Source organism: Gobio gobio (genome assembly GCF_949357685.1).
Source record: "Gobio gobio genome assembly, chromosome: 7".
Lineage (NCBI taxonomy): Eukaryota > Metazoa > Chordata > Actinopteri > Cypriniformes > Gobionidae > Gobio > Gobio gobio.
Genome location: NC_137103.1, coordinates 57,206,971 through 57,229,782, shown reverse-complemented (window position 1 = coordinate 57,229,782; position 22,812 = coordinate 57,206,971). Strand labels below are relative to the sequence as shown.

The window sequence follows — 22,812 nt, the reverse complement described above, 5'->3', positions numbered from 1 at the left end:
AGCCACAGGGTCATGGAGGACCAGTGGAGAACCGGCCACAGGGTCATGGAGGACCAGTGGAGAACCGGCCACAGGGTCATGAAGGAACAGTGGAGAACCGGCCACAGGGTCATGGAGGACCAGTGGAGAACCGGCCACAGGGTCATGGAGGACCAGTGGAGAACCAGCCACAGGGTCATGGAGGACCAGTGGAGAACCGGCCACAGGGTCATGGAGGACCAGTGGAGAACCGGCCACAGGGTCATGGAGGACCAGTGGAGAACCGGCCACAGGGTCATGAAGGAACAGTGGAGAACCGGCCACAGGGTCATGAAGGACCAGTGGAGAACCGGCCACAGGGTCATGAAGGACCAGTGGAGAACCGGCCACAGGGTCATGAAGGACAAGTGGAGAACCGGCCACAGGGTCATGGAGGACCAGTGGAGAACCGGCCACAGGGTCATGGAGGACCAGTGGAGAACCGGCCACAGGGTCATGGAGGACCAGTGGAGAACCGGCCACAGGGTCATGGAGGACCAGTGGAGAACCGGCCACAGGGTCATGGAGGACCAGTGGAGAACCGGCCACAGGGTCATGGAGGACCAGTGGAGAACCGGCCACAGGGTCATGAAGGAACAGTGGAGAACCGGCCACAGGGTCATGAAGGACCAGTGGAGAACCGGCCACAGGGTCATGAAGGACCAGTGGAGAACCGGCCACAGGGTCATGAAGGACAAGTGGAGAACCGGCCACAGGGTCATGGAGGACCAGTGGAGAACCGGCCACAGGGTCATGGAGGACCAGTGGAGAACCGGCCACAGGGTCATGGAGGACCAGTGGAGAACCGGCCACAGGGTCATGAAGGACCAGTGGAGAACCGGCCACAGGGTCATGAAGGACCAGTGGAGAACCGGCCACAGGGTCATGGAGGACCAGTGGAGAACCGGCCACAGGGTCATGAAGGACCAGTGGAGAACCGGCCACAGGGTCATGGAGGACCAGTGGAGAACCGGCCACAGGGTCATGAAGGACCAGTGGAGAACCGGCCACAGGGTCATGGAGGACCAGTGGAGAACCGGCCACAGGGTCATGAAGGACCAGTGGAGAACCGGCCACAGGGTCATGAAGGACCAGTGGAGAACCGGCCACAGGGTCATGGAGGACCAGTGGAGAACCGGCCACAGGGTCATGGAGGACCAGTGGAGAACCGGCCACAGGGTCATGAAGGACCAGTGGAGAACCGGCCACAGGGTCATGAAGGACCAGTGGAGAACCGGCCACAGGGTCATGGAGGACCAGTGGAGATCCGGCCACAGGGTCATGGAGGACCAGTGGAGAACCGGCCACAGGGTCATGAAGGACCAGTGGAGAACCGGCCACAGGGTCATGAAGGACCAGTGGAGAACCGGCCACAGGGTCATGAAGGACCAGTGGAGAACCGGCCACAGGGTCATGAAGGACCAGTGGAGAACCGGCCACAGGGTCATGAAGGAACAGTGGAGAACCGGCCACAGGGTCATGGAGGACCAGTGGAGATCCGGCCACAGGGTCATGGAGGACCAGTGGAGAACCGGCCACAGGGTCATGAAGGACCAGTGGAGAACCGGCCACAGGGTCATGAAGGACCAGTGGAGAACCGGCCACAGGGTCATGAAGGAACAGTGGAGAACCGGCCACAGGGTCATGAAGGACCAGTGGAGAACCGGCCACAGGGTCATGGAGCACCAGTGGAGAACCGGCCACAGGGTCATGGAGGACCAGTGGAGAACCGGCCACAGGGTCATGGAGGACCAGTGGAGAACCGGCCACAGGGTCATGGGGGACCAGTGGAGAACCGGCCACAGGGTCATGAAGGACCAGTGGAGAACCGGCCACAGGGTCATGGAGGACCAGTGGAGAACCGGCCACAGGGTCATGAAGGACCAGTGGAGAACCGGCCACAGGGTCATGGAGGACCAGTGGAGAACCGGCCACAGGGTCATGAAGGACCAGTGGAGAACCGGCCACAGGGTCATGGGGGACCAGTGGAGAACCGGCCACAGGGTCATGGAGGACCAGTGGAGAACCGGCCACAGGGTCATGGAGGACCAGTGGAGAACCGGCCACAGGGTCATGGAGGACCAGTGGAGAACCGGCCACAGGGTCATGAAGGACCAGTGGAGAACCGGCCACAGGGTCATGGAGGACCAGTGGAGAACCGGCCACAGGGTCATGGAGGACCAGTGGAGAACCGGCCACAGGGTCATGGGCAATTCCCTCAAATAATTGTGTCCAGGTTTTTCAAAACCGTTTAAATAAAATGTCAGTCATTGAGGGGACGAATTAAAATAGGAAACTTGTCTTACTTTAAATCATGTAAAGCATCCAGAAGTGCAGCCGGTGGCCTCGACGCAGCTCTCTAAAGTTCAGTTTGCCTGTAAGAGGTTCAGGCGTTTAATAAGCGATAAACAGGAAGTGGACCGCAGCTCTTTGTCCTGTCAATCACAGCTCAGGAGTTTTACTGTACAGGACTCGCAGTCTAAAAGCTGCTCTCAGGACTTGCATTTAAAGGTTAGCGATTCCACCAGAACATTTCAAAGCAGCAGAAAATGTCAGATTGTATGTTATCTGGCATCGCAGCGAATGCTAATCCAGACCATCTTTCGAGCGCCGTCCTGTAAGAGGAATGTTCACAGCAAGACGGAAGGAAAGCGTGTCACTTATGTCTAATGCAGGTGTGTGTGTGTGTGTGTGTGTGTGTGTTGAAGACTTGTTTTCAGTGTCTTTTGGTACCTTCCTAATATTGTGTTGGTCCTAGGCCTGTCACAATAACTACTTTTTGTTTCGCGGTATATCGTCCCAGAAATAATTGCGATAAACAATATTATTGTCATTTTAAGACTATTTTATGCCACTGAATATACACTCACCTAAAGGATTATTATGAACACACACTAATTCTGTGTTTGACCCTTTGGCCTTCAGAACTGCCTTAATTCTACGTGGCATTGACTCAACAAGCTGCTGAAAGCATTCTTTAGAAATGTTGGCCCATATTGATAGGAGAGCATCTGCAGTTGATGGAGATTTGTGGGATGCACATCCAGGGCACGAAGCTCCCGTTCCACCACATCCCAAAGATGCTCTATTGGGTTGAGATCTGGAGACTGTGGGGCCATTTTAGTCCAGTGAACTCATTGTCATGTTCAAGAAACCAGTTTGAAATGATTGGAGCTTTGTGACGGTGCATTATCCTGCTGGAAGTAGCCATCAGAGGATGGGGACATGGTGCTCATAAAGGGATGGACATGGGCAGAAACAATGCTCAGGTAGGCCGTGGCATTTAAACCATGCCCAATTGGCACTAAGGGGCCTAAAGTGTGCCAAGAAAACATCCCCCACACCATTACACCACCACCACCAGCCTGCACAGTGGGAACAAGGCATGATGATCCATGTTCTCATTCTGTTTACGCCAAATTCTGACTCTACCATCTGAATGTCTCAACAGAAATCCAGACTCATCAGACCAGGCAACATTTTTACAGTCTTCAACTGTCCAATTTTGGTGCAAATTGTCGCCTCTTTTTCCTATTTGTAGTGGAGATGAGTGGTACCCGGTGGGGTCTTCTGCTGTTGTAGCCCATCCGCCTCAAGGTTGTGTGTGTTGTGGCTTCACAAATGCTTTGCTGCAGACCTCGGTTGTAACGAGTGGTTATTTCAGTCAAAGTTGCTCTTCTATCAGCTTGAATCAGTCGGCCCATGACCTCTGACCTCTAGCATCAACAAGGCATTTTCTCCCACAGGACTGCCGCATACTGGATGCTTTTCCCTTTTCACACCATTCTTTGTAAACCCTAGAAATGGTTGTGTGTGAAAATCCCAGTAACTGAGCAGATTGTGAAATACTCAGACCGGCCCGTCTGGCACCAACAACCATGCCACGCTCAAAATGGTTTAAATCTCCTTTCTTTCCCATTCTGACATTCAGTGTGGAGTTCAGGAGATTGTCTTGACCAGGACCACACCCCTAAATGCATTGAAGACACTGCCATGTGATTGGTTGATTAGATAATTGCATTAATGAGAAATTGAACAGGTGTTCCTAATAATCCTTTAGGTGAGGGTAAGTAACAGTCTATTCTCTGCTACATGCATCGACCTAAAATGTAGACTTTTCACAGCGTTGAAGTAGCCTATTAAAATCATTCAGATATTGCGTACATTTGCAATATTTCGATAATTTCGATATATTGTGCAGCCCTACCATCACAATCTGGCCCTTGTCAAACTCGCTCAAATCCTTATGTGGCGTTCACACCGGACGCGATTCGCGTGAAGGTGGACGCTTTAACACTTTGAGTTTACTCGCTTCAATCGCGCGTGACATTCACTTCACAACAGACGTGATTCTCCTCATGGGCGGAGCTTCTGCCAGCGGCTCGTCTCGCTGAGAAATGGCTGACATGGGCTGTGTTTAAACGTCTTTTTTTTGTTAAAATCTACTGTTACTGTGTGACAAAACGTAGTGTTAAGACTTTTTCAGTCGATAATGTAGTAGTTTAAAGCTCAAATCTGTGGTTTATTTATATAAAGAGTGTCTATTTGAACATGTGATCTGGTGTGTGTGTGTGTGTGTGTGAGCTCCAGTGGATCAGCGGCGCTCATTAACCCGGTGAGATCAGTCTTTCCTCAGCCAGTTCTTCTGCCGCTGCTCTGATGTCTCTGTGGCGGCTCCAGCTATAATTCGTCTTGTAAAGGCCGATCTTTGGTCTCATGGATCTATAATTTGTTCCCTGGCAAATCGTTTAGGCTGAAGGCAAAGAGAAGTTTCATTACTTTATATTTTTAGGCTATAACTGTACGTTGCAGTTGTAACGTTAGCCTACTAGCACTGACTTTGAATGTTTGACTGAATTGTTTGCTTTATTTCATGTGTAGCTTATTATACCTTTTACTTATACTTTTGTATTATTGATCAAACATAAACTTGTATCTAACAAAAAGAGACTGGATTGTGTTTCATGTCATTTAATGTTATCACAGTGATAATCATATTGTCTGAACCAGATATTAATATACAGATTTTCTCCTCATTGTTGTCACTACTAGAGCAAGCTCCTGATTGGTTAACGCGGTGCGAAATATCCGCCAAAGTTCAAATTTAAGAAAGTACATTGTATTTAGCATTTAAGGTATAGATAATAATTCTGGGGTTTTTCCAGCAGGAGATTTCCTGCTTGGCCTGTTTTACAGTGAGCATTTGAGGTATAAAGGAAGATTGTTGAGTTTCCAGCAGGAGATTCCTGCCGGACCTGTTTTCAGACTCTCACCGTCGTTGCCTCTATGCGTTTGAATAGTTATGCTGATTAGGAGTAGGATTGGTGATACTCTGTCTGGGCAGGTTTTCCCAAAACCTGTATATTTAAATTACATTCTTTGTTCAACCTCAATGTAAATCCTTCCCCCTTTGGAATGTATATAACCTATCAGGTATGCTGTTTGAGTCAGACTGTTTTCGGACGACCTGCAGCACAGAGAGTTCTCATTAAAAGAATCACTTCTGTTTGATCCCAGATTCTCCTGGTCTTCATCTTCTGAGTTTCCTACACTTTAGAAGATAAAAGTTCACAACACGCCTCAATCGCTCGAATCTCGCCGCCTCAATCGCGCAAATTGCGCCGCAGAATGCCATTTCGCGTCTCTGCATTGACTTAACATGTAAATCACTCGCGCGAATCGCGTTCGGTGTGAACGCACCATGAGGACAAAATGTTCACTTGCTGCCTAATAGATCCCGTCCACTCACAAGAGATCATAAAGACGGGTGTCCTCACCTGGAAAGAGTCTCTCCACACAGCGCAGACGTTTCCCCGACGGAAGGTTATGACGACGAGGCAGTCGTTCTTCAGCGTGTGGACCGTCTGGATGCTCAGCGGCTGCTCGTAAGGAAGAGCGCAAACGTCCCGAGGAACGCCGTCCTCGAAACTCACCAGCTGTTTGGTGCTCGTGGCCGCCAGAACGGCTGATTTAAAGGAGCCGGAGACCTGCTCGGCTGAGATGACCAGCATGCACTGGGCCACCGAGCTGTAGGCGTCCGGCATCAGGCATGCGGCGTCACAGCACTCGTCTTCTTCTATGAAGTACAATGCTTGTTGTGCGTTTTGTGTGGCGTGAATCACCAGTTTTCTCTGTTGAAGAGGAAGTTCGCCAATGAATCTGACCGTCATGGGAATCGGGACTTCCTTCACGCCGTTGGTCCCTGAGGACGCGTAGAAAACCGAGTTCTCGTGGCTCCAGACCAACATCGGGCCCTGTAATATTGACACGTTCTCGCTCATCTCGTACGGCAAGGCGATCTCCACATGACGCCTTCCCTCGCTGGAGCACAGGATGTACCTGAAGGTCCTCTTCCTGCTCAGCTTCAGTAACACACAGGCCAGCTTCTGCCTCCGCTGAACATCCACAGCACAGGCGCAGAGAAGCACCTCCGCCTCCGCCTCCGCTGAGCCGTCCTCCAGCACCAGCTCTCGCTCAATCACGGAGAAGCTCCTCGAGTCCCGGGAGAAGGACAGGCGGGAGACGGAAACCTCACAGCCTCTGCGGTGATCTCGGCCTTTGGAGATCAAACTCTTGCTCTGGAAAGCCAGCACATCTCCTCTGAACGAGAGCATTGTGAGCCGCTTTAGCGTGAGAAAGGCCACTCAAATCATCCGCTGGAGGAAGAGAAGAAGAGACACTTGAGGCGTTTGGATTGAGGACAGAGAGAAAATGCAACACGACTAATTTATTGAGCATCATATTTGACCCATCGGGCTTTTATGGCTCATATATAGTGAGAATATGGAGGAAAAAATGTCATAATTTCAAAATATATATATATAAATATGACTTAAAAAGTTGAAATTATGACATACTAAGTCATATTTATAACATAGTATGTCAAGTTCGTTGAGTATCATATTTGACCCATCAGCTTAGTATGTCGTAAATTCAACTGACTTTTTGCCATAATATACTGCAAAAAACGCTTTTCTTACTTAGTATTTTTGTCTTGTTTTCAGTCCAAATATCTAAAAAATCTTACATTAAGAAGCATTTACTAGACAAGCAAAAGTTTTTGTCTCATTTTGGGGTAAAATAACTCAAAATTAAGGGAGTTTTTGCTTAATCTTTAAACTAAATAATCTTGTTTTCTGTTTGAATTAAGATTATTTTGCTTACTCCATTGGCAGATTATTTTGCTTATTTTAAGCAAAAACTCCCTTAATTTTGAGTTATTTTCCCCCAAAACAAGACAAAAACTTTTGCTTGTCTAGTAAATGCTTCTTAATGTAAGATTTTTTAGATATTTGGACTGAAAACAAGACAAAAATACTAAGTAAGAAAAGCATTTTTTGCAGTGTATATGCTAAAATTCCGACTTTTCATCTCATAAATGACTTAGTATGTCATAATTTTGACTTTTATGTTATAAATATGACGTAGTATGTCAAAATTTCGACCTTTATGATAGAAATATGACGTAGTATGTCATAATTTCGACCTTTTATGTTATAAATATGACTTAGTATGTCATAATTTCGACCTTTTATGTTATAAATATGACTTAGCATGTCATAAATTCAACTTTTCATCTCAAAATTTACTTATAACGTGAAAATTCAGCATTAGCACATAATATGACTTAGTATGTCAATTTTGACATATGTTATAAATATGACTTAGTATGTCATCATTTTTAATTTTGTGTTATAAATATGACTTATTAAATCATAATTTTGCCTTTTCATGTTATAAATGACATCATAAATTCTACTTTTTGTTATAAATATGACTTTTTGTCCTAAATTCAACTTTTCATCTCAACATTTACTTATAACATGAAAATTCAGAATTAGTATATAATATGACTTAGTTTGTCATAATTTCAAAGCCAGCACATCTCCTCTGAACGAGAGCATTGTGAGCCGCTTTAGCGTGAGAAAGGCCACTCAAATCATCCGCTGGAGGAAGAGAAGAAGAGACACTTGAGGCGTTTGGACTGAGGACAGAGAGAAAATGCAACACGACTAATTTATTGAGCATCACAGTGGTTTTCAAACTTTTTTTTTGCGACCCATATACTATAGGCCTACAGCCATTTACATTCAAACAAGTCAAGCCAAGCATAAAATTACTTGTATACAATTGGTCATTTGACTGTATTCTCCATTAAACCACTAGATTTTCCACACAAACACTTTTGATTCACAACGCAAAGTTGATCCTGCACTAATTTGAGTGCAGAATCAATATGGTGAGCTGAATTTCATATATATATATATATATATATATATATACGGGAGGCAAATTAACTGGTTAACCGTTAACCAACAAGAATTTTAACCGATTAATCGTTTGGTTGAAAAAAAAACCAGGTAAGTCACATTTTATTGCATTCAGAAATAATACCGGTAAATAAAGCAAAACGTTATAAATGTACTACAAGCATTATAAACACTACAAACGTAGCTATATAGGTTATTTTAGTTCCCTCACTCCACAACTAGTTGTAATGAGTAGGAATATGGTGTGGCTCCTTTAACCCTCTGCTGCTCTTCATTTAGGGGTTTCTCTGGTCGTCTTCCCGCTCATAAGTGAATAAAAATTAAACTTCCTCCACCCCAGCTAAACCAATGCAATTTATTTTTCTTCAATAATATTTTTTCTGTTTAATTTTGTATTTTGAGATGATTTGATGGTATTTTTTTATATTTATGCAATAATTATGGTCTATTTTTGCCATTGAAAATTATAAAAAAAAAAAAACGTTTTTGTAATTAAAAAAAAAATATATATTATTGCAGTATTTCAGGTTAAAATAGAGACTAGGCCTTCAAAATAAAAATGTTTGAAGGCAGATTAGCGCCTCTTTTGGAATTATTTAAGAAATCCCGCAACCATGTGTGTGACCACTAGAGGTCTCTGTGGAGAGGCTTGAGGATTCAGCACTCCCGTGTGTGTGGGTTATTTTCTGTTGCTCAAATCAATTTGTTTTCTTTATTAAGTAACACTGTGGACGGTGTAGCGTTTGTGACGGACTATTACGCGAGTTTCACGGGGAATAAAGTGTGAGCTGTGAAATGTCCATCGCCTCTCCAGTTAAGTGAGCTATCCCGATTTTCGTCCAGACACAACGCGTTACAAAATCCTTTAAATTTAACGGTATTCAGAACAGATCAAGAATTAAAAAATATAAGTATATACCTATAAAGCCAAAACAAAATCATTTAATGAGAATCTGAAAGTAACCAGCGTTAGGCTCACGATTATTTCTTAGGCTTTGTTCACTCGCGTCCCAATCCTGATGGAGAAATCCTCCTCTTCACATGTGCTTGGATATAGTGATCGACCGATATATTGATTTACCGATATTTTCCCCGATATTTAAGCATTTTACCATAATCGGATGTAGGGATCGACCGATATGGATTTTTTAGTGCCGATAACGTTTTTTTTCATCAGCCTTAGCCGATGCCGATACGAGCTACCGATTCTCTGGAGCCAATATTTGGAGCCGATACTGCTTTTGCTCCCTCAATTTACATCATAAAAATGACACAATGATCAGGATGATAACAATTTAAAATTTACAATTTAAAAAAGGAACATTTATTGAACTTAAAAAAAACTATATTTAACAAATAGTAAAAACAGGTGAGGTAGAACAAGAAAGAAAAAAAGAGTTCAGTGGTGATAATAAATTCTGAAAAATAAATATTTAAGCATAAATAAAATAATGACACTATTGCACACAGTATCAACAAGCGAGCAGCATAATAAAGTGCACACTGACTGGACTATACTTCATTTAAAACTATTTACAACCTAGTCATTTAATGCTTACACTCTAAAAAATGCTGGGTTAAAAATAACCCAAGTAACTTGGGTTGAATATGGACTAACCCAGCAAATGGACTATGAACCACAATCTGTAAAATATTTAAGGCAATATATATTTCGCGAACTTATTCCTTTTATATGGGCCTATAGACTGACTTTATGAAAACAAAATGATTCTTTTTTATTTTTAATGTAAACAGATAATGGTGTTTATACGCATGGGTTTGAACAGAAACGGTTCGCTTTAATTAGTTTGTAACTGATATACAGTGAAGTTGTGCCATTAATATTAATTTGATTTTTAACCTGGACATGATACTTTACACCACATTAGAAAATAAAATCATGTTTTTGTACATCATAATTATGACATAAAAAGTCAAAATTAGACATACCAAGTCAAAATTATGCCATAAAACGTTATAATTATAACTTAGTATGTCGTAAGTTTAACTTTTTATTTCACAATTATGACTTTTTGCCATAATTTATGCTATAATTCCGACTTTTCATCTCATAAATGACGTAGTTTGTCATAATTTCGACTCTTAATGTTATAAATATGACTTAGTATGTCATAATTCTGACTTTTATGTTATAAATATGACATCATAATTTTGACTTTTATGTTAAAAATATGACTTAGAATGTCATCATTTAGAATTTTATGGTATAAATATGACAGTATGTCATAATTTTGGAATTTTATGTTATAAATATGACTTAGTATGTCATAATTTTGAATTTTATGTTATAAATATGATAGTATGTCATAATTTTGAATTTTATGTTATAAATATGACTTAGAATGTCATAATTTAGAATTTCATGTTATAAATATGACTTAGTATATAATAATTTTGCCTTTTCATGTCATAAATGACATCATAAATTCAACTTTTCATCTCAACATTTACTTATAACATGAAAATTCAGAATTAGCATATAATATGACTTAGTATGTCATAATTTCGACCTTTTATGTTATAAATATGACTTAGTATATCAATTTCAACTTTTATGTTATTAATATGACTTAGTATGTCATAATTTAGAATTTTATGATATAAATGTCAATATGTCATAATTTAGAATTGTATGATATAAATATGACTTAGTATGTCAATTTACTTTAGAATGTTTTATTATAAATATGACAGCATCATAATTTAGAATTGTATGTTATAAATATGACTTAGTATGTCATAATTTAGAATTGTATGATATAAATATGACTTAGCATGTAAAAATGTAGAATTGTATGTTATAAAATGACTTAGAATGTAAAAATGTTGAATTTTATGATATAAATATGACTTGGAATGTCATAATTTAGAATTGTATTATATAAATATGACTTAGTTTGTCATAATTTCAACTTTACATCTGATAATTGACTTAGCATGTGTCCATTTCTACTTTTTATGTCAATGATTTAAAAAATAATGCTTAATGTGGCGGAAATGGGCTTCCGTACGATACAACATATGATACGCTATTAATTCGCGGAATGAATATATGACAGAATGCATAGGCTGGTTCATACTTTACCTCTGCATGACTTTCTCTCTGTTTACACTGGAATCTGTGTGTGTGTGTGTGTGTGTGTGTGTGTGTGTGTGTGTGTGTGTGTGTGTGTGTGTATTCCGGTGTATTCTCACCACACGCTTCTTCTCTTCCTCAAAGCGCGCGCGTATTTGCCGCACGTCACGTTTTTCCGGGTATCTCTTAAAGAAACAGTGCTACAATTCAATCACTGTTTCACAAATAATGATGTTGTCATAGGCTTTTACTGCTTTTAGATTGCGCACATGATGCAATCATTAGCCTTCAATTACCAGAGCACATCAGAGGAACTTTATCTTGCTCCAAAAGCCTGTCCAAAGGTTAGTTTGACATCTCTGAGCCAACATGGCGTCATCATGCGTCCAGTTTCCCGGAGTCTGCGATCTACTCCGCGGAAGAGCGGCCACTGCTGACTGACAGTGCGCTCCATCATGGCGGAGGCAGGACAGGCGGAATCAGAGCAGGTAATCACACAGCTAAACAAAACAAGCATTATGCCTTTTATTCGCATCTGAAATTAATTCATTAATAATATTTCGCTCTCTCCAAAAGGACATCGAGAGCAAGATCGCAGAAACGCGACAGAGGTTTAAAAGCGAGTATGTTGAGGGTGAGTTAGCAGTCCGCTAAGTTCTCAAGCTGCACAATAACAAGTGTTGATCTCATAATTACACATTAATGCAGATATTCAATATTAAAAATGACATTTAAGACTTCCTGTGGATCATGTGCCATTCATTATGAGGGCAGATGTTTAATATGTGATATCACAGCTGTTGGATTCAACTGTCAGGAATCATAATTCATGCTTTAATCATAATAATGTGGATTTTTGCTGTTGTAAAACTCGCACTAATGAGGAATAAGTAGCAATAAGTGCAAAAGTCAGTCAGTATGTACTTTAATGTACGGTTAACTTGTATTGTGCAGTGTCAGAGTAGTGTGTGTGTGTGTGTGTGTGTGTGTGTGTGTGTATATATATATATATATATATATATATATATATATATATATATATATATATATATATATATATATATATATATATATATATATATGCATGTATGTATATGTGTGTGTGTGTGTGTGTGTGTGTGTGTGTGTGTGTGTTTATATACATTCACGCACACACACACACACACACACACACACAGTTATCGACCTTTCATGTTATAAATGACTTAGTTTGTCATAATTTTACTTTTTATTCTATAAACATGACTTAGTATGTCATAATTTGACTTTTTATGCTATAAACATGACTTAGTATGTCATAAATTCGAACTTTCATGTTATAAACATGACATAGTATGTCATAATTTGACTTTTTATGCTATAAACATGACTTAGTATGACATAAATTCGAACTTTCATGTTATAAACATGATTTAGTATGTCATAAATTCGAACTTTCATGTTATAAACATGACTTAGTATGTCATAAATTCGAACTTTCATGTTATAAACATGATTTAGTAAGTCATAATTTTACTTTTTATGTTATAAACATGACTTAGTATGTTATAATTTCGACCTTTCATGTTATAAACATGATTTAGTATGTCATAATTTGACTTTTTATCCTATAAACATGATTTAGTATGTCATAATTTAACTTTTTATGCTATAAACATGACTTAGTATGTTATAATTTCGACCTTTCATGTTATAAACATGATTTAGTATGGAATTATTTAACTTTTTATGCTATAAACATGACTTAGTATGTCATTATTTCGACCTTTCATGTTACAAACATGACTTAGTATGTCATAATTTGACTTTTTATGCTATAAACATGACTTAGTATGTCATAAATTTACTTTTTATGTTATAAACATGAATTAGTATGTCATTATTTGACTTTTTATGTTATAAACATGACTTAGTATGTCATATTTTGACTTTTTATGTTATAAACATGACTTAGTATGTCATATTTTGACTTTTTATGCTATAAACATGATTAGTATGTCATAATTTCGACCTTTCTTGTTATAAATATGATGTAATGTGCCATAATTTTGACTTTTCATGTCTAATAATGAACTGTTATGTAACTAATTCAATGTGTAACCCAATGTCAGAGTGGCAGGATAAATATGACAGCAGAGACGTGGAGAAGCTTCAGAGAGACGACGCTCTGGTGGAAGGATACCTCACGTGGAGGCACTTTATTATGGACGACACCTTAAAGATGATCGACGAGAGCTTCCAGTGGAGGAAAGAGTTTAATCTGAACGGTACGCATCGCTGCCTTTCACACAACTGGCTGAAATGAGGAAGTTGCTCACATGCATGACAGTTCCTGTTGTGTGAATCTCGTGAAAACATGTCCTGGCCACATTCACCAAAAACAAAATCAGCTTATTTTAGGACTAAGACAATCATTTGCAGTGCAGAATTATTCTAATCATAGTTTCCATAGTTCAGAAGCTATTTCTGAAATATGAGCCTTGACAAATGTATCCTGTTAAATGAGCAGATGTAGTAATCATCAGTCATATTTATTATTATATTATTAGTATTTTCCTCTTGATCCTAACGACAACATGAGTTATTGATGTCAATTTCGACTTAGTATGTCGTAATTTTGACGTTTTATGTTATAAAAATTACGTAGTATGTCATAATTTTGACGTTTGATGTTATGAATATGACTTAGTATGTCATAATTTTGACGTTTTATGTTATAAAAATCACTTAGTATGTCATAATTTTGACGTTTTATGTTATAAGTATGACGTAGTGTCATAATTTTGACATTTTATGTTATAAATATGACTTAGTATGTCATAATTTTGACGTTTTATGTTATAAATATGACTTAGTATGTCCTAATTTTGATGTTTTATGTTAAAAGTATGATGAAGTGTCATAATTTTGACATTTTATGTTATAAATATGACTTAGTATGTCATAATTTTACGTTTTATGTTATAAATATGACTAAGTATGTCATAATTTTGACGTTTTATGTTATAAATATGACGTAGTATGTCATAATTTTGACGTTTGATGTTATGAATATGACTTAGTATGTCATAATTTTGACGTTTTATGTTATAAAAATCACTTAGTATGTCATAATTTTGACGTTTTATGTTATAAGTATGACGTAGTGTCATAATTTTTACGTTTTATGTTAAAAGTATGATGAAGTGTCATAATTTTGACATTTTATGTTATAAATATGACTTAGTATGTCATAATTTTGACGTTTTATGTTATAAATATGACTAAGTATGTCATAATTTTGACATTTTATGTTACAAATATGACTTAGTATGTCATAATTTTGACGTTTTATGTTATAAGTATGACGTAGTCATAATTTTGACATTTAATGATATAAACATGAATTAGTATGTCATAATTTTTACGTTTTATGTTATAAATATGACTTAGTATGTCATAATTTTAACGTTTTATGTTATAAATATGACTTAATATCTCATAATTTTGACGGTTTATGTTATAAGTATGGCGTAGTGTCATAATTTTGACATTTTTTGTTATAAGTATGACGTAGTGTCATAATTTTGACTTTTTTTGATATAAATATGACTTAGTATGTCATAATTTTAACGTTTTATGTTATAAATATGACTTAATATGTCATAATTTTGACGGTTTATGTTATAAGTATGGCGTAGTGTCATAATTTTGACATTTTTTGTTATAAGTATGACGTAGTGTCATAATTTTGACATTTTTTTGATATAAATATGACTTAGTATATCATAATTTTGACAATTTAGGTTATAAATATGACTTAGTATGTCATAATTTGGATGTTTTATGTTATAAATATGATGTAGTATGTCATAATTTTGACATTTTATGTTACAAATATGACTTAGTATGTCATAATTTTGACATTTTATGTTACAAATATGACTTAGTATGTCATAATTTTGACGTTTTATGTTATAAGTATGACGTAGTGTCATAATTTTGACATTTTATGATATAAATATGAATTAGTATGTCATAATTTTTACGTTTTATGTTATAAATATGACTTAGTATGTCATAATTTTAACGTTTTATGTTATAAATATGACTTAATATGTCATAATTTTGACGGTTTATGTTATAAGTATGGCGTAGTGTCATAATTTTGACATTTTTTGTTATAAGTATGACGTAGTGTCATAATTTTGACATTTTTTGTTATAAGTATGACGTAGTGTCATAATTTTGACATTTTTTTGATATAAATATGACTTAGTATATCATAATTTTGACAATTTAGGTTATAAATATGACTTAGTATGTCATAATTTGGATGTTTTATGTTATAAATATGATGTAGTATGTCATAATATAGACTTGTTATGATATAAATATGACTTAGTGTATCATAATCTTGACGTTTTATGCTATGAATATGACTTAGTATGTCATAATTTTGACGTTTTATGTTATAAATAAGCTTTGACAAATTTATCCTGTTAAATAATCAGATGATGTAATTATCAGTCCTGTAATATTGGTCCATATTTATTATTTTATTATCAGTGTTTTCCTCTGGAGTTATGGATAATGATAAATGTTTAACACTGCTAGAGATGATGGGTTGAGAAGCGAGTCCCAGCTTTAGTTCCTGATGAAGATGTGATTGTGTGTGTGGTAACTTTCAGTGGCAGATAAAGGAGTAGAGTGTTGATCTAGCCTTATCCTCAGACTGAGCTCACTGATACTGTAGTGATGACTGCGGGGGAAATGTGATGAATGTGTGGTATGTTGTTTATGCAGATCTGGTGGAGAGCAGTATTCCCAGGTGGATGTTCGAGAGCGGTGCGGTTTACCTTCACGGCTACGACAAAGAAGGAAACAAACTCTGTAGGTGGAGTTTAATCACACTTCAATGTGTGTCTTAAAGGGACAGTTCACACAAAAATGAAAATTCTGTCATCATTCCAGACCTGTATGAGTTTCTGTCTTCTGCTGAACACAAAGGAAGTTATTTGGACGAATGTTTGCACCCATGCACATCTCGGCAGCCATTGACTATTACCCCCCCCACACTATGTTAGTCAATGCTTGCCGAGATGTGCTTGGTTGCAAACATTCGTCCAAATAACTTCCTTTGTGTTCAGCAGAAGACAGAAACTCATACAGCATGAGGGTGAGTAAATGATGACAGAAAAATACTGGTACTTGTAAAGACGTGTATATGTATATATAAGTATCATTTATTTAATATCTAGTATAAACACATAAATAAATTTACACGTTTATGTAGAATTGAAATACTATTTAAAAAAAATATATATATATATATATAAATGTATGTTAAATATATAATAAATTATGCTAAATATATTTTGGCTTTGTCTTGCTCAGTTGGGCATGACTAAATATTCAACTATATCACTGATCAGCTCATTTCAATTATCATAAAGTCGTATATAAGAGATAAAAAGTCATAATAGTGAGATAAAAGGCAAAAGTATGACATGCTAAGTCATAATTATAGGATAAAATGTTGAAAATATGATTTTAAAAGTCCTCATTATTAGATAAAAAGTCAAAAATATGATTTTAAAAGTCATAATAGTGAGATAAAAAGGCAAAAATATGACATGCTAAGTCATATCTATAAGATCAAATGTTGAAAATATGCTTTTAAAAGTCCTCATTATTAGATAAAGTCAGAAATATGACATGCTAAGTCATAATTATAAGATAAAATGTTGAAAATATGATTTTAAAAGTCTTTATTATTAGATAAAGTCAAAAATATGACATGCTAAGTCATAATTATAAGATAAAATGTTGAAAATATGATTTTAAAAGTCCTCATTATTAAATATTAAGTCAGAAATATGACATACTAAGTCATAATTATAAGATAAAATGTTGAAAATATGATTTTAAAAGTCCTCATTATTAGATATTAAGTCAGAAATATGACATACTAAGTCATAATTATAAGATAAAATGTTGAAAATATGATTTTAAAAGTCCTCATTATTAGATATTAAGTCAAAAATATGGCATGCTAAGTCATTGTGAGATGAACAGTTGAAATGAGGTAGTATTTTGATTATTTTATTTTTTTATGCGCTTTTCATTTTTTGATTCAAACTTATACTAATAATATTTACATTATTGTTTTCATTTTGTCCAATATATATATTTTTTCGTTTTTACAACAGACATTAATCAATCAAAAACGTACTTATACATGTACATGCATATTTTTGGAGTAATTTATTATATATAAAAATGCATATATAAACATATATAAATATATTGAAATGTAATGTAGTTTATGTAGTATAATTTTTAAATGTACTATAATTTATTTTAACTATATATATATATATTCTTTATTTGTATGGCCCAGTTTTAGTGTGAATAATGAAGTGCTTCTACAACCCCAAATCAGAAAAAGTTGGGACAGTATGGAAAACGCAAAAAAAAAGAAAAAAATAAGTGATTTCTAAATTTACTTTGACTTGTATTTCATTGCAGACAATATGAACACAAAATATTTCATGTTTTGTCTGGTCAACTTCATGTCATTTGTAAATATGCATCCTTTCCTGTCATTCAGACCTGCAACACATTTCAAAAAAAGTTGGGACAGGAGCAATTTAGGGCTAGTAATGAGGTAAAATTGATAAATAACGGTGTGATATGAAACAGGTGATGTCAACAGGTGATTGTAATTATGATTTGGTACAAAAGCAGCATCCAAGAAAGGTCTAATCCTTTAGGAGCAAAGATGGGCCGAGGATGGCCAGTTTGCCAACGAATACGTGAGAAAATTATTGAAATGTTTAAAAACAATGTTCCTCAAAGAATGATAGGAAGAGATTTGGATATTTCACATTCAACAGTGCATAACATAATTAAAAGATTCAAGGAATCTGGAGGAATTTCAGTGCGTAAAGGACAAGGGCGCAAGCCTAAGCTGAACAACTGTAAAACTGTACTGTGCCAAAAGGAAGCCCTATGTTAACAGTGTCCAGAAGCGCCGTCGACTTCTCTGAGCTCGGAGGCATCTGGGATGGACCATCACACAGTGGAAACGTGTACTGTGCTCAGATGAAGCAGTATTTCAGGTGTTTTTTGGGAGGAATGGACGCCGTGTGCTCCGGACCAAAGAAGAAAAGGATCATCCAGACTGTTACCAGCAACAAGTCCAGAAGCCAGGCTCTGTCATGGTATGGGGTTGTGTCAGTGCCCTTGGCAAAGGTAACTTGCACTTCTGTGAAGGCTCCATTAATGCTGAAAAGCACATAGAGATTTTGGAGCATAATATGCTGCCTTCAAGAAGACATCTTTTCCAGGGACGTCCATGCATATTTCAACAAGACAATGCAAAAGCACATTCTGCACACATTCTGCAGTCCTGGCAGCGGAGGAAGAGGGTTCGGGTACTTGACTGGCCTGCCTCAGTCCTGACCTGTCTCCAATAGAGAATGTGTGGAAGAGCCCGAACTGTTGCCCACCTTAAGACTTGTTTGCAGGAAGAATGGGACAAAATTACACCTGAAACACTTCATCACTTGGTGTCTTCAGTCCCTAAACGTCTTTTAAGTGTTGTGAAAAGGAATGGCAACATTACAAAGTGGTAAATGCTTTACTGTCCCACCTTTTTTTTAAATGTGTTGCAGGTCTGAATGACAGGAAAGGATGCATATTTACAAATGACATGAAGTTGACCAGACAAAACATGAAATATTTTGTGTTCATATTGTCTGCAATGAAATACAAGTCAAAGTAAATTTAGAAATCACTTCTTTTTTTTCTTTTTCTTTGCGTTTTCCATACTGTCCCAACTTTTTCTGATTTGGGGTTTTATAACAAAAGCAGCATTTACTGAATATGTCCTGAAGAATCCCTGTTTCTCTCCCCTGGGTCTGGTCTGTGGTGGTTCAGTCTGGTTCAGAGTCAAGCTCCACGTTAAAGATGCCAAGACGGCGCTGGATAAGAAGCGGTATGTGGCGTTCTGGCTGGAGCGATACGCCAAGCGGGAGCCGGGAATGCCACTCACCGTCGTGTTCGACATGTCTGAGTCCGGACTCAGCAATATAGTAAGATCTTCACCTCAAAGCACAACTCCACTGAAAGATGAGCCTGGGGTGATTTACACATGGTCACCGAGGAGAGCGTTCTCTGGGATGTGTTTTCATGACAGTCGAATGTGAAGAGTTTTATCTCTAAGAACAGATTAGCTTACAACGCTAGTATATGCGGCACAGAATAAGTCAAATTTAATCGCTAGTTAATACCACTAACAAGACTCAAGATAGCCTCACACTAACACGGGAGCATAATGAGGGTCCCTACATGTCATATTGTTACATGTCATAAGCATGTCACAATTTTGACTTTTTATCTCACTATTATGACTTTTAAAATCATATTTCTGACTTTTTATCTAATAATGAGGACTTTTAAAATCATATTTTCAACATTTTATCTTATAATTATGACTTAGCATGTCATATTTCTGACTTTTTATCTCATTATGACTTTTAAAATCATATTTCTGACTTTATCTAATAATGAGGACTTTTAAAATCATATTTTCAACATTTTATCTTATAATTATGACTTAGCATGTCATATTTTTGACTTTTTTATCTAATAATGAGGACTTTTAAAATCATATTTTCAACATTTTATCTTATAATAATGACTTAGCATGTCATATTTTTGACTTTTTATCTCACTATTATGACTTTTAAAATCATATTTCTGACTTTTTATCTAATAATGAGGACTTAAAATCATATTTTCAAAATTTTATCTTATAGTTATGACTTAACATGTCATATTTTGGCCTTTTTATCTCACTATTATGACTTTTAAAATCATATTTTCAACATTTTATCTTATAATTATGACTTAGCATGTCATATTTCTGACTTTTTATCTCACTATTAGGACTTTTAAAATCATATTTTTGACTTTTTATCTAATAATGAGGACTTTACAAATTATATTTTCAACATTTTATCTTATAATTATGACTTAGCATGTCATATTTTTGACTTTTTATCTCACTATTAGGACTTTTAAAATCATATTTTTGACTTAATATCTAATAATGAGGACTTTTAAAATCATATTTTCAACATTTTATCTTATAATTATGACTTAGCATGTCATATTTCTGACTTTTTATCTCACCATTATGACTTTTAAAATCATATTTCTGACTTTTTATCTTTTTCATTTCACTTGTTAGTGGTATTAACTAGCGATTTAATGACTTATTCTGTGCCCCATAAATATGACATGCTAAGTCATAATTATAAGATAAAATGTTGAAAATATGATTTTATCCCAGAGAACGATCTCCTCGGTATCCATGTGTTAATTACCCCTAGGTAAATTTTTCACCAGAGTTGTCCTTTAAAATAAAACAAGTTCTCAGTACACTAGTTCAGAATGAGTTCACCACAAGAGAGTGCATGAATGCATCGAGTGAGCTTCGCTTTGAGCTGGTTCTGATTAGCCTCGGGCCGCTATTGACCCTCTGGCGGCCATTTTGAGGTCATTAGCTGAATGAGTGGATGCAGAGGGACAGACGCCGCTCAGATTACTGTGGCCTTTAAATCCCTTCGGTCAATCTCGCTGCTTAATCCGACAGCATTTCCCGTCAAACTGTGTTCCTGCTTAAAGCCTAATCGAACCCAATGCCAGTTTTACACGCAGGAATTAGAGTGTGCTTTAATTAATGCTTATCTTTATGACTGTAAATGGGTTTTGCATGTTTATAATATGAATTTACGATGGAGACTTCTCTGTAATTTATTGCGAAAGGATTATTCACACCTACTTTAGTGCCAACACCAGTGTTCATTTTGACAGCAAATTTTGATTTAGTTTTAGTCATATTTTAGTCGCCTGAATTGTTTTTAGTTTTAGTCTAGTTTTAGTCTCCTAAAATCTAATGAGTTTAGTTAAATTGTAATACATTAAGCATTTAAGCGTCACATAACCGACTGTCACTCGAACTGACATTTTGACATTGTTTTGTTTTTGACATTAAAAATACACAAAAGAGCTCAATTCACTTTTTTAAAAACATCTATATAGTTTTTATAACTCTGTATTTCTGTATTAGTCAGTAGGCCATATCAGGTTAAGCTAAAGCTTCAAATAAGTTTTTTTATTTTTTTATTTCAGTTAACATTTATTTAATTTAGTAATGAAGATTTTTTTAATGGTTTTAATGAACTATTTTTGTCTAACAAGTGTTGGAGTTTTTGTCATCCAACACTAGTTTTTATTTAGTTATCGTGAAAAAAGGTCGTTGACGAAAATTATGACGAAAATTATTCATCAACGAAATTAACGCTGGAACAACTTGACTTTTATTGTCTCTAATGGTTATAAAGGCCTTCCAGATACTGTTTAGTGCCAGTTGCATAAACTTAGCCATTATGTTTAGACTGTGTCTTAAGAACTAATTTGACACATTAGTCAAGAGGTAATCAGTCTTACTTTTCTGATTCAAATTAGACCAATCTAACTTTTTATGTAACTGACTTTAAAAAGTTAAGAACAGTCTTGAAGAAAAAATAAACAACTAACTAGAACTTTAAGACTAGTCTAAGCTGTTTATGCAACCGGCCCTATTTATTATATCTCACTGGCTTTAATTCTGATTCTTTCCTCTGATTAAAATAGTAAAAAGTTGTTTGTTTTCCTCCAAATTATGACAGTGCCCATGTCAGGAGACTTGGCTTTCAAACAGATATTCCATATAAAAACTCTTCTGTTGTTTCCTTGTGATAAACGTTCATTGAACAGTCAGTAATGCAAAAGGTTGTTGCTTCCAGGAACGAATGTAAGCGTCAATAACAAACAGAGCTAAAGGTTACTCGAGTAAAAACACCGGGATTGCTCAACCTGTTGTTCAGATCTGAATGATTAACCGGTTAGTGGTCTTGTGTACGGTTAGATTTGACCCCAGTGGTGACCTTTAACAGATAGTTTATGCCCATTTTTCCTGCTTCTAACACATCAACTTTGAGGACAAAATGTTCACTTGCTGCCTAATATATCCCACCCACTAACAGGGATCATTAGTGTTATTCACTTCACCGGTCATAATGTTATGCCTGATCGGTGTATGATACAGATTAGGGGGGGAAATGCCCTTTATAAAAGGTAAAAAAAATACAATATATTAGATTTTAATGTCAAAGATGATGAGATTATTGCTTCAGAATAAATTATATTTACAATATTTTTTGAGGACAAGCAACTTTTTATAATAATAATAATAATAATGTAAAGCAGTCTTGCTCCCTAATAGACAGGCAAATATATTTATCACCGTATGAATGGTATAGCAAAAACTCTACTGTTAAATCTAATCTCTACACACAATAATGTTATCTTACGAATTATAGACATTAAATCAAT

The 22,812-nt window shown here is 36.8% G+C and overlaps 2 protein-coding genes across 5 annotated transcripts in view; one reads left to right on the top strand and one right to left on the bottom strand.

Moving 5' to 3' along the window:
* The window catches only part of fancb (FA complementation group B), a 43,638-nt gene extending 32,113 nt beyond the window's left edge, over positions 1-11,525 (bottom strand). The window contains exons 1-2 of one of the 3 annotated variants that reach the window (XM_079821789.1): positions 11,395-11,525; positions 5,796-6,674 (exon numbers count right to left, since the gene is read on the bottom strand). In XM_079821789.1, coding sequence (XP_079677915.1) covers positions 5,796-6,632 — 837 coding nt within the window. In that variant the 5' untranslated portion in view covers positions 6,633-6,674; positions 11,395-11,525. The remainder of the gene's footprint in view (positions 1-5,795; positions 6,675-11,394) is intronic. The other 2 variants (XM_079821791.1, XM_079821790.1) reach the window with 2 other exon arrangements.
* A 27-nt stretch (positions 11,526-11,552) lies between these two features.
* Positions 11,553-22,812, top strand: part of mospd2 (motile sperm domain containing 2) — a 46,047-nt gene continuing 34,787 nt past the window's right edge. The window contains exons 1-5 of one of the 2 annotated variants that reach the window (XM_079822478.1): positions 11,553-11,873; positions 11,962-12,019; positions 13,497-13,652; positions 16,171-16,257; positions 19,309-19,463. In XM_079822478.1, the coding sequence (XP_079678604.1) occupies positions 11,841-11,873; positions 11,962-12,019; positions 13,497-13,652; positions 16,171-16,257; positions 19,309-19,463 (489 nt within the window). In that variant the 5' untranslated portion in view covers positions 11,553-11,840. The remainder of the gene's footprint in view (positions 11,874-11,961; positions 12,020-13,496; positions 13,653-16,170; positions 16,258-19,308; positions 19,464-22,812) is intronic. The other variant, XM_079822479.1, reaches the window with a different exon arrangement.